We start from the raw sequence: 15,781 nt of genomic DNA, 5'->3' as shown, positions 1-15,781 counted from the left end.
AAGCTAATTAATTAATTTTCGTCTCATATGAAAATTGCGATCCAATCAGCCATCCTTGGATTCCACTCGATGATGAACCAGGATCAGTACCACGCGTCCCTACTGAACAAGGGCCAGCCCATCGGCATGGGCTGGGATGGCATCACAAAGGCGTCACAGCCAAAAGCATTCCCCAATGAGCCTCCTAACCTTACCAACCCTGATGAGACCATCAAGAGGGTCAAGGAAGATGACCACACCCTCAAGGAGGTCAACTGGAACAATATTAAGGTGAGCTATATCTTTAATCTTTTCGGCAGTCCTCAAATTGAGATTGAATTTATAGGCCTTATTCATTACATATTAAAATTTTTGGTTGGTTAAGGAATGGGATGTAAATGTCGCTAAATTTAATTTTTCATTCTAGAAATCTAATGAGTAGGTGCTTTTAAGCGCATTTATATAACTCTCTGTTGTTAATGTACCTATCTTGTGTTTCCTACTTCTTTGCCTAACTTTGACTGGGATTTAACCCTCATCATTACCAGATTAAAATAATTCAATATAATTTCTTAAAAAATTATAAACTCCTTGTTTAGCCCGTTATGTGATTCTATTTAAAATAAAATCATTAGTCTATAATCAGTTTTGATTTAAAAATTTAATCCTTTGGTCCATTGGCTCTGCTATCTTGGCAACATTGCCGAACTTCCTTTAATACAAATTTGAGTCAATTACAAATAATCAAACCCTTGGTCACTTCTGATTGCAGAACATTTCTGATGAAAAGTTCGTTCAACTGTTTGAAGCGCTGGCCTCCAACACCCACTTGGAGATCTTGAGCCTGACCAACACTGGCTTGGCGGACAGGCACACCAATTTGCTGGCCGACTCACTCGAGAAAAACAGCACCTTGCGTGTTCTCAAGTAAGCTTACGCCTATCGAAACCGAGTTTATTTGTTTCTCAGACACTTTGGGCGGAAAAGTGCAGCTGCAACTCTGTTTAATATCCGCGCTGTAAATAGAGTAAGTGAACAGGTTGGGCGTCATTAAGCGAATGCCTTTGGCCGTTGGCCCGCTCCGTGCGCCGTTTCGCAAATACCTCAAAGCCATTATTCGCAGTGCGCGTAAGCGCATTCCATTCGTTTGTTTATACTAATTGGCTGCTGATTTCAGCCTTGAGACCAATTTCATCAGCCCTGCTGGAATGGTGACTCTCCTCAAGTCGCTTCTCACCACAAAGTCTGTTGAGGAATTCCGTGGTTCAAACCAGGTAAATTTTATTTAACATGCTAAAGAAATTTTCTAAATTTCCACATGTGACTTGCAGAGATCCCAGGTGCTTGGAAACAAAATTGAGATGCAGATCACTGAGATTGTTGAACAGAACATCTCGCTCTTGCGGCTTGGACTCCATTTGGAGTACAATGACGCGCGCCACAGAGTCGCTGCTCACCTCCAGAGAAATCTCGACCGCAGTAAGTGTCACCAGGAAGAAATATTGTTTATAAAATTGATTATGCTCATCTGATATGATAATAATATGGCGAGAGGACAGTCTCTTCTAGGTCTCGGAGCGTAGCTGACTTGACACTATCTTGTAAATAAGCTTAACAATTCCTCTTCAGCTTTTGTACAAATCTCATCTGGCGCTGGAAGCAAAGCTGCTTGAGCGAGCTGCCTAATCGTTTTCTCTTTCTCTGAACAGTTGCCAAGGAAAGGTCGGCAGGATGGGGAAAGAAAGGCAACATTGTGCCTCAATGAACGCAAGTTTCAGACTCGCGAGGCTGGTCCCCAAAAGAGTATGATGGCAATTTGATTTACTTGCAGATTTCTTGTTTACGTAGAAGAACCTGTATTGTGACTCCATAATTTTACTTAATACTTGTCTTGTTTTCGATTGTGGTCGTCTTTGCCGCATCACTTTCTTTGTCTATTATAATTTCATTTCGTTCTATCACATCATACACAGCATTTTAAGTTTCACATCCACATAAAATTAAATAAATCAAACTGATAAAATTTTGAACATAATAAAAAATTCCATCTAAATCTGATCGTGATTGATAAGTCTGACGGAAGATTTTTTACAAAGAAGGGCTGCAATTTTTCACACATTTGTGTTTTGAGGCAGTTACCATCCCTTTTTGTGTGATTTTGGTAGTCTCCCCAGCATGTGCCAATCTCACTATGTAGTGTTTTCGATTATTTTGTCAAGTTTTTCGCCTGCACCATCCATGATAATACTTCACGCCAATAATACGAATCGTTCTGGAACACACACATCCCTTAATTCATTTATTCTAAAATCAGGAGATAAAGTTGCATGTAAGCCTCCCTTAAAACTTAAAAAGAAAGAATAAAAAAATTGGCAAAATGATCTTCGCTCTCTGTCTCTATCTTTTTGCTTTGTGTGTTTCTGATTGCCGAAGAGCGGACAGATAGGGATGCCAAGTTCGACATCCGTCTTGGTTCCGATTCGTTTCAGATCGTGACCTAAGCAAGTGTGAGTAATCTGTATGCCTACCATCGTCGGCAGAAAATATATACAGAAATTCCACCACTGTTGCCGCTATACGAATGTCACTGTTTTTGTGTTTTCTCTGCGCGAAAAGGCTCGAAAGCAGCTCCCACCGTCGCTCGTGACAGCCACCGAGTGACTTCGAGCCTTTTCTACTTGCCTGTTGTGCACTCTCGTGTGTCAAATTTGCTCTGCAGCTCCAGCCAATTAGGAATAGCACCCGTTCCGTTCTCTCCCCCGCCCCCTGGTGATCTTTACTTATGTGTACAAATTGGAATATTTTTACTGTTCTTTTGTGTGTTTTCCACTTCTGTCTGACAAGCCATTTCGTCCGTTTGTCTTGTGTCTTACAGTTCGCAAAGACATCACTCTAAGGTTGCAGTCTTACTTCTATAACACGCTCCGCAGCAAAAACACGTACAAGTAATTTTCGATCTTCCTTTATGATGGACAGTTTGCCAAAGTCTCTCATTTGTAATCTAAGTATATCGGAACAACCCACTGTCCGATTATCTTTTGAGGTTTGAATAATAATTGCATACTTTTCGAATTAAAAAAAATTAAAAATGTGCAGATAATTTAAAGCGAATAGCGTTAAAAGAGCAAAAAGCTATCAAGTCGTTGCCTTGTGTACGCAGATTTACATTATAAAAGCACTGAATATAAATCAAATTGAAAATCCTCTCCCGGCTCCTAATATGTTAGAATTCTTCTAATTGCGCAGCTTCTTAACACGTAATCGGTCTGGACCAACAACACTGCTACAGCTCCTACATAAATATTATTTTTATTTCCTTCTCTTTTCTGTTTCAATTATTGCTTTTACTAATGCTGCTCTAATCCAACTCTGTTCGGGACTTTTCGAGACTTCTTGCTGCGAGAATGCTGTTCTCTTATTGTTTCTTCCCCCAAATCTATTTGACCTTTCCAAATCCTGTTTTACTCACGCCTGGTTTCTAATCACAGTCTGTTAACTTTTGTTTTTATATTTATCCTGACGTCTGTTATTATTTTCCTTTCTTTATCTCCGAACAAAAAACACATTCCCGCACCAAGAATGTCTGCTAGGTCCTCCAGCATGGAACACTCGCATTCGATTCAGGGCATACCTTCGGTCGTTCCAGATTCCCAATTAGAAACTCGGTCTTTTTATTTACCGCTTCAATTGTAGTCGTTAAAGTTAGACATTTAAGCGAAAGAAACGGAAAGAACCATTTTAACTGAAGCCTCTGTTCTTATTTTGTCATGTAGCTTTGCCACCACGCAGTGGGGCAGTAACACCAGCCGCATCACAACGTAGTGGTGCCATTTCACCCGTGCTTGGCGCTGCTTCACAACCGTCCTTGCCCCCCATCTCCGAAATCCCCGCCAAATTAGCTGCTAACCCTTCCGCACCCGCTCCCGTCGATCCCCCCGCGGCCGCAAATTGAATTGACAGGCCGCTGATCTCACAATCTCTCTCTTCGCTAATTTTAGTCTCTCTCTCTCTCTACATTTGTCTATATCTCTCTCACACACACTTCCCCCTCATTTTGTCACCTGTATTTGTCCAATTAAATCAGCAGGTAATTTCATCACGAGTACGCCCTTCGGAATCCGTCGTTTATTTTTTGCCCTCCTACTATTTTGTTTTTTCTCACTTTCGTTCTTTCGATCTCATCTCAGTATCTAGTGTGCCACCTTCCGTACTGATCAAGCTCATCACACCCTCCCAAAGGCATTTTTGCGATTTTTCATACCGCAGGGGATTTTTTATCGCCCTCTGTTTTTTTGGCTTCGTGCATATTAAACAACTCTAGACTCGAGCTAGCTGAAAAGCGAGTGGTTTCAAGCTCACCCCGCGCAGTAGTTACTTGTCTAATTTTGTGTAAATAATGATAACACAAACGCAGCATTTTGGTGATTGATAATCCACTTATCCGCTACACTAATTATTATCAGTCCACCTTTTCAGGTTATTAACCAGCATTGTTTGTGCCGCATTTTTAGTTTTTGCAACATATTTTTTACATTAACCGCCAGTGTGTGAAACTTTAATATGACCGAAATCGTAATAACCAAGCATGGTGTATTTTGCTTTTGTGGGCTAATCGATCAAAGTAAGCCATTTTAAGTACAAACAACCACTGAACTATTTTGTAATAAACAAACGCTGCAACATTTTTCAATGTCCAGCTTAACGTAACAAGCACATAACCGATTTCGGTAAGTACTACCGCTGAGAGAGTAAAAAAAGTACACAAACAAATCACTCGAACACGCTTTTAGTCTAGTCGGGAGAAAGCTTCTTAAAATCACCATCTCAATTACAAATAAATCCGGGGGTTGTGGGTACTGAAAAAGTTAAAGTGGCTTACTTGCTCATCTCACTAGATATGCCAGTCACTCGCAGTGCAGCCTCATTACTAAAAATCAGCGTTAATTGGTAATTAGCGTTGCACGCGCGTGCTTGTTTTGGCTGGAGACCAATCGAAAAATCGCGGCTGCACTGCGGGTTTGAGCTGCAATTGAAATAAATTAGCTAGGGAGCGAGGGCCACTTGGAAGACATTTGTTCTGAATGTATCTCTGTGTTTGCAGTCCGCCTGACACGCGTGGGGGCAGCAAGCTCGTAGTGCGATGAACACTCGTAGGTAGCCCTCTCTCTTCTATATATTCCTCACTATTTTATGGTATTGATCACAAAAAAGAATGAAAAGTACCAATAAGATAAACATGCCGTGTTTTCAATGTGGCTAATTACTTGTCCTGAGTGCTTGCCGGCCGTGCGGGATCCTAGAGGTGCATGAATGCAATAACCGCATGCCCGTGTAGGGGGGCAAATGATAAAATTCTCTAAAAAAATCTCAAAAGACGCACACACACACCCTGTCGCTCTGTCTCTTTCATTTCTCTCATTTATCGACAAGAACGGATCACTAGAATTGGCTGGTCAAGGTTCTTGCTTTCCTGTTCTGTCTGATTTTCGTCCTTCTCTTTTATTTTGTTGTCATTCACCCTCATTGCAAAACAGTGTACAATTTTATCGGGTTGATTTGGTTGTGTCGTTTTCAGCTGCACTGTGTGACATGCCAGACTTGCGTAAATCTCACGTTGCCTCACGCGCAGCGCGCCGACAAATAAATAATGAACTCGTTGTGTCTGATGTGCACAGTGGAGGTGCAGTTCACCATTGCTCGGACACAATAATGTAACGTAGGGCCAATCGCGCTCTCTCTCACACAAGCATATGCCGGTGACACAGCTACAGTACTTGGAGTGCAGCATGGCCTATTTCCGTTCTCAAATACATCTGCAAATGCAGTGCTCGTGGATTGCGTTTTTGCCGCTGGCTATTTCAACGCTGAGCTAGCAGTGAATTCAAAACGACCGTGAAAGACGAGCTCGGAATTTCCCTTTCATATCCGAAGCAGAATTTTCTTGCAATTTATCTTTTTTTGTTGATTATTTAAATTAATAATAAAAAAATCATTAACATGCTACCATATATATGTTTGTGGTTTTAAGATTATGGAGTCAATTTCAGTCTGTATTGTTTTAAATGTGTTTATAAGTAATATAAAATTCTTCTGTGATAAATTTCTAATTGAACGTCTGGTAAACACGTTGGAATTAATGTTTTTAAGGGGGTGGTATTATCAATACAGACGCTTTAACTAAAAATTCTAGTGTTTGCTGTAGTCTTGTTTGTTTGATCTCGCGAGAATATGCTTTTCTAATTTTCATTTTTAACTTTGTATCACATTATACTCCATAAACTGGCACTATATTCTCATTTAAAGTTTCGCCACTGCTCTCCCATCAATTAAAAAATCGATGTAGAGTTTAATTCACTTGCACTGAGCATTGCATTGGTTCTGTCCGACATTGTCCGAGTACACAGAACACTTTGGAATGAATGAACCCATGTTGATGGTTTCCAACAACAAACAATAATCCAGTTTTGCGGCGTTGCTGTGCTGAGTCTCACGAACGTGCTGTTCTGTTTGTTCCAGACCGTCTGCGACGCACTGGTCGTCTGTCTCGTAACCTCCTCATCGGTTATCTGACTTCGAAGAAGTCCTTCGAAAATTAGCCTCTATCCTCACATTAACTCATACAAATTAGTCGCTTGCTTCGTTGATTGGTAAAGTGCTCAGTGTGCGGTTCCTCTTCGACTCTCGACGGGGGACGCCGCCGCTGGAAAATGCTTTGTAGTTGATTCACGCCACAGTAGGGAGGAGAGAAAAAGAAATACGGAAAATTATTCTCTGTCATTGTATAAGCCAGCAAGAAGTAATATGGAGGTTATTTTGAGATATGATTTGATTGGATCAGTGTCGCCGCGCTGCTGAAAGAGTTGGAAGACGCCTCTGCTCTTCTTTGTGCTTGTTGTACAACACACTACTTTAATTGACTCACTGCCCGAATTGGCCCGGCGAAAAGCGGGCCGAAAAGCAAGCAAGCAAGAAATATTGCGTGTCAAAAGCACTTTTCGTGTGTTTCTCACAGATTTTTATTTTGTTAAAAAGTATGCAAAGGAAAATCGAGTGCGCGCACGAGCCCAGTCACTGAGATGTAGTTTTCATGATAAGTGGCCCCGAAGACACGCGGATTTGGATTTGCTCGAACACCTGCATTTATTTCCCTAGTCGGAGAGCGGATTGACGAGCCATTTATTGTGAAAACTCGGTTCTTAAACACAGTATGTGATGCAAATGTTGGTGGACCTTGTACAGTAATAATCTATTCGGTAGAGTTCTCTTTTTGCGTTGGAAAATTTATAATTTATTTGACAGTTCACTGTCGTTGGTTTTACATATATGGAGTCCATTTTTATGTAATTTTTATTTGTTAACTCTCTCGAAATATGATTTATATCCCGATTCTAGCTTTAGTGTTGTATTCCTGAGATTTTATTTGAACGAGTTGTCTCGTTTATTCGCTAATGGAAGTATGAGAGTTCAGAACAAAGGATGGAAAATGTCTCTAGTTTTAACAGGCACAGGACTGTTTACCCCGGAAATCTGGTGGCTGCTGTAAATTGTTTGATTCAATTTACTCCCTATATAAATTTACTGTTTTAATGGATTTGTAAGCTAATTTTTTGTGAAGTTTAAATCAGTGCTACTCTCGAGCTACACCAAACCTCTCGGCTCCTTTACCTATTTTGTATGTATGCGATTTAAGATATGAAACCGTTGCTAAATAAATTTATTGCGTACTATTATGTAGATCAAAATGGTAAGATAATTATTCGAGAAGCACAAGATTTTGTCATGATGAACAAACTCAAATATAAGAGGTCACCTCATAAATCAGTCAGTTTTTTCATTTCTAAAATAGTATAAATCCCTATAGATAGGAATGCCAGAGAAACCAATTTTGAACAATGTAAAAATATTTTCAATAAAATATTTTTGCTTCTATCATTGTAAGTCACTTGCGTTTTTTACTCCAATATGGTTACCTTTCTCTCGCACTATTTATTTAAGTAAGAAAGTCAGCCAGTTGGGGTGCAGAAATAGACCCTCATGCGTCACGCGCCGAGCCTACGCTATCTTTAAGTGAAATTGTGCGCGTGTTGAGCAATCAAAACTATTTTGGAATAGATTTAAACTCATTGAGAAGCCGTTCTTTTGATTGTAACGTTATTCTAGCCAAACATTTCAAGCGAGGTATACCAGTGTGACACGCAGAAACATTCTTTGATCACCTATCTGTATCTGCATAAGGTGCGCGGTGGTCAACTCAGCTGTTCTCATCATAAGAGGATGAGTTTCAACATTTTTTGACATTAGAGTGTTCTGAAAAGGTTTCTTTCTGACTTGACAACTTATCTCGCTGAAATGGCTTTTTCAACCAATATTTGCTATGCTTGCTCTACAAACCAAACGGTAAACGGTGCAATTTACATGCAGCACTAAGCGTATTGATTTTTGCTACTCAGCGCGTGTTTACAAGGCCGCGGAAGCGCAATGCTTTTGCGCAGTTGGGACTTTTGAGAGTAAACGCTCAGAAAACTGCACCGCTGACCTGCTTACCTCTCAAATAAGTTTGCAACATCCACATTTAAAACGAAAGTGCAAGAAATGGCTCATTCTGCATTTTAAGTGAGGAAAAAGAAAAATTCCTAAATAAATTATACACCACCGCTAATATTAAAAATCTTTTCCGGACGCTGGCTCAGCTGAAACAAGCTTGACGCAGTCAAAGTATTTTTATCCAAATAAAAGTTCAACGTGAAAATAACGAAAACCCCAGAGAGAAATCCGGAGGTCCTATCCCTGATATCCCAATTTCAATGCAAGTGCAAGTAAGCTTGAGCTTGAGGTGCACTTTTCGCGCCACGTCTGCGCGCGCATTGGTTGCTACAGAGGGGCGTGGTATTTGTGGTGTTTCTACTGGGAGCAAAGTGCAAGGGTTATGGCATGAAAATTGTCATCGAGATCGAGTCAGTGTCTTTCTTCGCTTCAATCAGCTAGCACGCATCGCAAGCATGTCGGAAACCAAGAAAGTATGCATCGTCGGCTCCGGGAACTGGTGAGTGTCTAGTTTCGTCGGCAGAAATGTCGACGCCGCCTGTCCGGTCGGCGTCCAAGGCGCACTTTTGACATTGTCGAAGGACTTTGCGGACGACTCCGCTCTTCTGCTATTTCGGTCTTTTAGCCGCGCCTGTTTTTATAGCCGATTCCGCATCATAATCGGGAATGAGGACGCGGGCCCAGTCCACAGGCTGCAATATTATTTATAATTTGATTCATAAAATATAAATAAAATTGGGTATAAGATGCTCATTTCTCAAGCACCATTCACCAGTTCATCATTATTATTGTCACTGATACACCCCTAAATCATAGCAATGCCTGGAAGAAAGTAAATCTATGTATTTTTAACTGACGTTTGCTGTAAATAATGTCAGTCATAATATATTAAAATTATTTTGATATTCAAAATATTCGTTCATTGATTGAATTAATTGCCCACGTTGTCGGTCAACTCGATTTGTTGGCATGCAGAGGTTGCGCGTTTCAAATAGGTCACGCCACGAGAGTGCACCCAAGTTATGCGACCCTCGCTGCATCTGTGCCGCTGCACAATCATTATCGAACAGCAGTAGTTGTTCTAGCCCCCAGCCTCTGTGCGTTTTGCAAGTGAAAGCATTCCCATTGCCTAAACCCTAAACTGATTTAAAAATGCAAATACAGCAATCAATGGAACCACAGAACATCGTAAAAACTTTCTATGAATTTCGCTGAGTAAGCGCCGTGACGAGACTCTTGTCAATTAAGTTCTATTATGCGGCACATCGTAATTAGAAATTATCATTATTCATTTACGGCGGTCCAAGATAACAGGCCGTTTTTTTGCGAAGGGAAAGTTGCTGCTCATTATGATAGACAGACAACTTTTCGTGTGACTTGTCAAGTTTTCAATTTCTAAACGGCTCCTTTCGATTTTATCTGGCTCTTCCATGAAATAAACTAGGTTGCTACGGCCATTAAATTCGTTTGAAACGATTTCCAATTTTTTTCTGAAACCTCAATAACCCCATGAAAATTCTTATTTTCTCAGCTGCAGTAATTTTATTATCTACAATTTAAAATTTGATGACAGACAGCGGAAATTGTAAAAAAAGCTCGATGTGATGAAACAAATTCCTTGTTATTTTTACTTTTTATCTTCATGGTCACAACAATTCTTTTGTTTGATAAAAAAGTCGAGTGTGGATGTCAGTACTAGTGTGAATAGAAATTAAAAATTATTTGGTTTTTAAAATATTTTTCTTGTGGCTCCACAGCGGTTTAATTTTTTATCAAGGGCGATATCTTGAATCTCCAAATAATATTTCTCACTTGATTTTTGCAATCTCCTATCAATATTAAAAATCTGAAGTTCTTCAAACTTAAAACAAAATTTTAAAAAATGATCTGTCGAGAACACACTATTTTTATTTCTCGTCTTTTCTTAAATAAATTGTCTTGAACGTTTTTTCCCTGACAATGAGTTGATCCCGATCTGTATTTATTTTCTTCACAATTTTCTCATAATTTCCGCATCTTCTGATTTGGATTTCAGGGGATCTGCGATCGCCAAAATTGTGGGCAACAATGTGCAGAAATACGACTACTTGGACAACCGAGTGACCATGCACGTTCATGAGGAGATGATCGACGGCAAGAAGCTGACCGAGATCATCAACGAAACGCATGAGAACGTCAAGTACCTGCCCAACCACAAGCTGCCTGCCAATGTGGTGCGTTTCCTCGCTTAGTCGTAAAGAGCGATTATACAAAGTATGGCAAATGCGATAACGGCGGAGAACTCTGACCTTGGGGACCGCGTGCACGGTACACTAGCACAAAAGGAGAGATGATCTGAGTCCGATGCTCCGTTCAAGGGCGATAGCCGCTCGATGGCACGAAAATCGGACTTCTCATCAATGCTGCAACACATTAATCTAAATTGCAACTCTGCTGTTGTAACCATTTTAAAATCATGTGATCAACCTCGATAACTCGGTTAATTCAAACCAGTTTTCAATTTATTTTTATGTTTGCGACACTAATTAAATTATTCGAAATTTTACTATTTTATTTTTCAAGAGTATAATTTATTTTACGATAGCTAGTCTCAGAGACAAACAAACTAGGAATGGAAGGCTAAAAGAAAAATACACACTCTCGTACTGAACATCCATTTGCCAGTACTCAACCTCCAAAACAAACAGCTTTTATACAGTACAATAGCGTGGGATAATGTTTTTCTTATCATAATTTTGTAATCTTTTAACCTTTTACTTTGTTCATCTATATCAGTCATTTTAAAATAAATTTTACTGATTAAATTCCTCCTTAAATGTTTTTCCTCTTTAATTTTTAATATTATTTATTATCAAGAAACCCATAAAAATCCCTGCACCATTTTTCTTCTACAGTTGGCCGTTCCCGACATTGTCGATGCAGCCAAGGATGCTGACGTCCTTATTTTCGTCGTGCCTCACCAGTTCATCCGCGGTCTGTGCAAAAGCATGCTGGGCAAAATCAAGTCCACGGCCGTCGGTCTGTCCTTAATCAAGGTATAACGCTCGCAAATTGTGTTTAGCAGAACTGGGCAAATAAAAGCGCGTTTGCAGGGCTTCGACAGAGCCGAAGGTGGCGGCATTGAGCTTATTTCGCACATTATCCAAACCGAACTCAAGATCCCGGTGAGCGTGCTCATGGGCGCCAACCTCGCCCCCGAAGTCGCCAACGAGATGTTCTGCGAAACCACAATTGGTCAGTTTTTCGGCTTTTGTTCCTCCATTTTTAACTTGTGGTGATTTCTGTTCAGGTTGCAAGGACAAGACTATTGGAAATTTGTTCAGGGACATCATCCAGACTGAATACTTCCGAGTTGTGGTCGTGGACGACGTAGACACGGTGGAGGTGTGCGGTGCCCTCAAGGTATGCAAATTAACGTCAGTTTACTTTTCGCCTGACGTGCGAGTGAAAGTTGACAGTGGGCTTCTGTTGGATTTATCAAACAACGCGAGGCTCTCTTGCAATCGATGTATTATATTTATTTGTCCTTCAAGTGGCCTTGAGCTACTATGTAATTGCACGCTTACATGATGCATCTATAATTACGCTATTCATATATGAATTGCAGCTGCTATTGCATTTCCTCGCAATGCAGCGCCAACGATCATAGTATTTAGTTTTGCAAACTATTTCTGCACACTAAGGTTGTTGAATCGTGGGAAGAAGCAGCAAAACAACCAGATGTGACCTAATTATACTATGTAATACATTAAAAGGATTTACTCTTGAGTAGCATTATTTGCTTAAAAATCTAATAGGATTAATTTTGCAATATAAATAATTATTTTTTAAGATATTGATAGGAAAAATTAAATCTAAAGATGGATCAAATGAAATGTTTTCCAAGATTGTGCTGCTAGAAAATTTATGGGGAAATTCCCTTGAGGGTAAAATGTAAAATTCGAATTTTAACATCAATTTAACATGGTAATAAATATATTAAATTTAAAATCATAAAAGCCAGAATTGAATCTTTGGAAAAATTGTGTTTATCCGCTAGTCATGAGCGTTCCAAAGATCTGGGAGAATTTTTCTTAAATTTCGCAGCCCTGAAATATGTTTTCTAATGTAAATATCATTAGTTTAAATTATTTTTATTTGCTTTGTGAGTCATTGCTCTATTGGTTATAAGCTATCTTTTAGAAAATTGGAAAACATTATACCCAAATCTAAATATCATTGAATTATTTTTTATGAAATTAAGATTTGAATTTTTAAAAAGGATATGAATTATTTTTGCAACAAATTTTTTGTTTTTAGAATATTGTGGCGTGCGGCGCTGGCTTTGTCGACGGCCTGGGCTTGGGAGATAACACCAAGGCAGCAGTTATCCGGCTCGGTCTGATGGAAATGATCAAGTTTGCTGAGGTCTTCTACCCTGGTTCAAAACTGTCCACCTTCTTCGAGAGCTGCGGTGTTGCTGACTTGATCACCACCTGCTATGGTGGCAGAAATAGGAAGGTCTCCGAAGCATTTGTTCGCACAAAAAAGGTGTGTGTTCTCACTTAAAAGCAATATTTTTTCACGGCTTGATACATTTTCTTCCTGTTAGACAATCAAAGAGTTGGAGGACGAAATGCTGAATGGCCAGAAACTGCAAGGCCCTTTCACTGCCGAGGAGGTCAACTACATGCTTAAATCAAAGGGAATGGAGGACAGGTTTGTTGTTCTTATTCATTACCAGGGTTCGCAAAAACCCACTGCATTGCTAAAACTTTTGCGTTTTTTTTTCAATTTTGCGCATTTTTTCCGAAACACATGCAATTTCATGGAAGATAAAAAATTCTCTTGATTGATGACCAAAAAATATCTAGATTTCACAATATCAGTATAAAAGCCACTAGTTTTATCAAGAGACCCAAAATTTTAACTCGCATCGTAATTTTCCAAAATTTCTGACTTTTGGCGCGATGAAATATGACTTTTTGGGATTAAACTCGGAAAAATGCGGAAAACCCCAAACATTATAGTTTTTTCCAGCTGGTTTCTTGCGCAAAAAAACAGTGATGCATTTTTGCGCATTGCAAGATTGGCGTTCCCTGTTCATTACAATTATACAAATTTTATAAATATTTGAATCACTCTTAGGAACTTTTTAAATTGTATTTTATTCTGATATTTTGGATTTAAATGTTAGTAATGGTGTTTCTTTAATTTGTTTGTTCATTAAAAACTTAATTAATCTTACCCTTTTTAAGTTTTCCAGTTCAACCTGAAAACTTGTTATAATTAAGGCTTCAGATTTTTTACTATTATTGCGTGAGAAAGATATTATTATAATTTTCCTCTTAGGTTCCCCCTCTTCACTGCCATTCACAAAATCTGCGTTGGAGAGCTTCCTCCTGAGCAAATGGTTGACTGCATTCGCCAGCATCCTGAGCACATGTGAGTAGTCGATAGAAATCAAAACGTGGAGATTCATTGCCATTGTCGAGCCACATTCCAACACCATTTTACTGTATTAAGAGTACTGATATTATATGATGAACACTATTTAAAACGTACAAACTGTACAGTTAGTCAGACCAATGAGCTTGCCTATTGTACTTAATCCAAAAATGAAAAAAATACTAGACTTTTTTGTCACCGCCACACTGTTGTTCTATAGGCATGCAATGAATTGAAACATACAAGAGTCAAATCATGTCTCATTCAAAACTGTTTTCTGTGTTGTGTCCTCTAGGATTTGTTAGTCCAAAACCACACTAAACTTAGTAGACAAAAATAGCACATTTCTCGGTAAGTCGTAGATGTGTGAACTTTGTAATAACTGGTCGTTTGAAACGGGAAATCAAATCACGCCTATTGAGCTTTAACAATCAAACTGCTTGCCACTTTTAGATGAAAATCCCCAGTGGTTGTTATACCTGTTGTGTTACCATTTTCTTAAATAGTTTTGACCAAGTTGGTATATTTTGTTCTGATCCAGAAAGACTCCTAATTATTTGTTGCATGCATTTTACACCCTGTTGAGATGTGTATTTTACAGTTTTGATTATCTGAGTTCCGTATATATTGAACCCGCAATTTAATATAAATGTGCCTTCATCAGCCAGCCAGACTTTCATTTTGTTGCTGCATGACACACCTTATCATCTTGGGAGTAAGCATGCTCTCCACCTTGTTTTTTAGTTTTCAATTTTTCTCTCTTCTCTGAGAAAGCGATGACGTCTTATGTTCACAGAGTGAGGGTAAATTAATACGAAGAGTTGGATTAGCAAGACCCTCTGCCACAAAAATATAAACATACTCCCGATACTCCCACGTAGCGTCTCGATAACCAAAGCGGGGCTAAAATGACAAATAATACCAAATCGCAGATCCAAATTATTATCCTGTTTGTTGATTTAGATGAGAGACTTGTTGTGATGATGATGAAAATGCGCCTAACAATAAGTTGACACATATTATTACACCAGCTTTAGGGCTCCGGCAATTTGGTGGCGTGGCAAAAAGTGCAATCTTTGCTGCGCACCCGAATCGCATGACCTTAAAACTTGAGCAGCTTCTGAGAAGTTGTATCTGTACTATAAACAGAGAACAATATTATAAATAAATAAAACGATGCTAGTTTTGAATTTTGAGCTGTGAAGAGACATTGATCTTGAAGTATATTTCAACATATTTTGTCGGTGTTCAAACTTAAACGCAGCCACACAACTCAAAACAGATTTTAACTTTAAAAAACTGTTGGGTATTTACCTATTCCTGGTTCGAAATAACTTCTTGCTTTTCATGGTTACAATTGATTGTACGACAGGTTGGTTAAATGCCATCTTTGACGTCTATCCGGCCGCTGAGGAGTTCTGATTTCGCAACTTTGGATGTTAGATGGTCTGTATTCCGTTATTTTGCAGTGCGCATTCCGTGTCGCTCAGTCTATTTTCTCTTCGTTTCAGTGCAAATGTTAATTGTTTAATTGATGAGCTCTATGTGTTACCAAAGTTCTTGTTTTCGTTAAATAATAAAAAATTGTTATTATATACACACATACAAAAGTCGAGCTGATTTTCTTCTAAATTGCACACTTTTAACTTCATTGTGACAAAATTAAGCAAGAGTAAGCATAACTTTAAACAAAAATCTATCATTTGCTTAAAAATTTACAACTTTTTTATGTTTGCTGGCGAAATATGCTTGACAAATTTTTTACATAAAATATTTGTAATAAAGGTTGAAACCAGCTTGAAAAAATGCAACCTGGCTTGTCAGTTTAAAT

The 15,781-nt window shown here is 39.0% G+C and overlaps 2 protein-coding genes across 26 annotated transcripts in view; both read left to right on the top strand.

Annotated features, from left to right (window-relative positions):
* Nucleotides 1-7,800, top strand: part of tmod (tropomodulin) — a 41,383-nt gene extending 33,583 nt beyond the window's left edge. For 6 of the 23 annotated variants that reach the window (XR_010574359.1, XR_010574374.1, XR_010574364.1 and 3 more), the window contains exons 5-10: nucleotides 50-270; nucleotides 752-906; nucleotides 1,157-1,253; nucleotides 1,311-1,458; nucleotides 3,753-5,133; nucleotides 6,496-7,800. Coding sequence is in view for 7 of the 23 variants with exons in the window: in XM_065479619.1 (XP_065335691.1) it covers nucleotides 50-270; nucleotides 752-906; nucleotides 1,157-1,253; nucleotides 1,311-1,458; nucleotides 2,855-2,924; nucleotides 5,081-5,123 (734 nt within the window). In the remaining 16 variants the exon portion in view is untranslated. The other 17 variants (XR_010574369.1, XR_010574373.1, XR_010574371.1 and 14 more) reach the window with 17 other exon arrangements.
* A 1,061-nt stretch (nucleotides 7,801-8,861) lies between these two features.
* Gpdh1 (Glycerol-3-phosphate dehydrogenase 1) lies at nucleotides 8,862-15,560 on the top strand. Of its 3 annotated transcripts, XM_065479628.1 has the most exons (10): nucleotides 8,862-9,022; nucleotides 10,559-10,736; nucleotides 11,418-11,558; nucleotides 11,616-11,757; nucleotides 11,813-11,925; nucleotides 12,823-13,053; nucleotides 13,115-13,221; nucleotides 13,855-13,947; nucleotides 14,246-14,301; nucleotides 14,747-15,560. In XM_065479628.1, the coding sequence occupies exons 1-9, from the start codon at nucleotides 8,979-8,981 to the stop codon at nucleotides 14,253-14,255; spliced, it is 1,059 nt and encodes a 352-aa protein (XP_065335700.1). In that variant the 5' UTR covers nucleotides 8,862-8,978; the 3' UTR covers nucleotides 14,256-14,301; nucleotides 14,747-15,560. The 3 variants fall into 3 exon arrangements, with proteins under 3 accessions (XP_065335700.1, XP_065335698.1, XP_065335699.1); XM_065479626.1 differs by lacking the exon at nucleotides 14,246-14,301 and having other exon boundaries at nucleotides 15,323-15,560; XM_065479627.1 differs by lacking the exon at nucleotides 14,246-14,301.
* Nucleotides 15,561-15,781: the final 221 nt, after the last annotated feature.

The sequence above is a fragment of the Cloeon dipterum genome, chromosome 2 (genome assembly GCF_949628265.1).
Source record: "Cloeon dipterum chromosome 2, ieCloDipt1.1, whole genome shotgun sequence".
NCBI lineage: Eukaryota > Metazoa > Arthropoda > Insecta > Ephemeroptera > Baetidae > Cloeon > Cloeon dipterum.
This window is presented reverse-complemented; position numbering and strand designations above follow the sequence as displayed.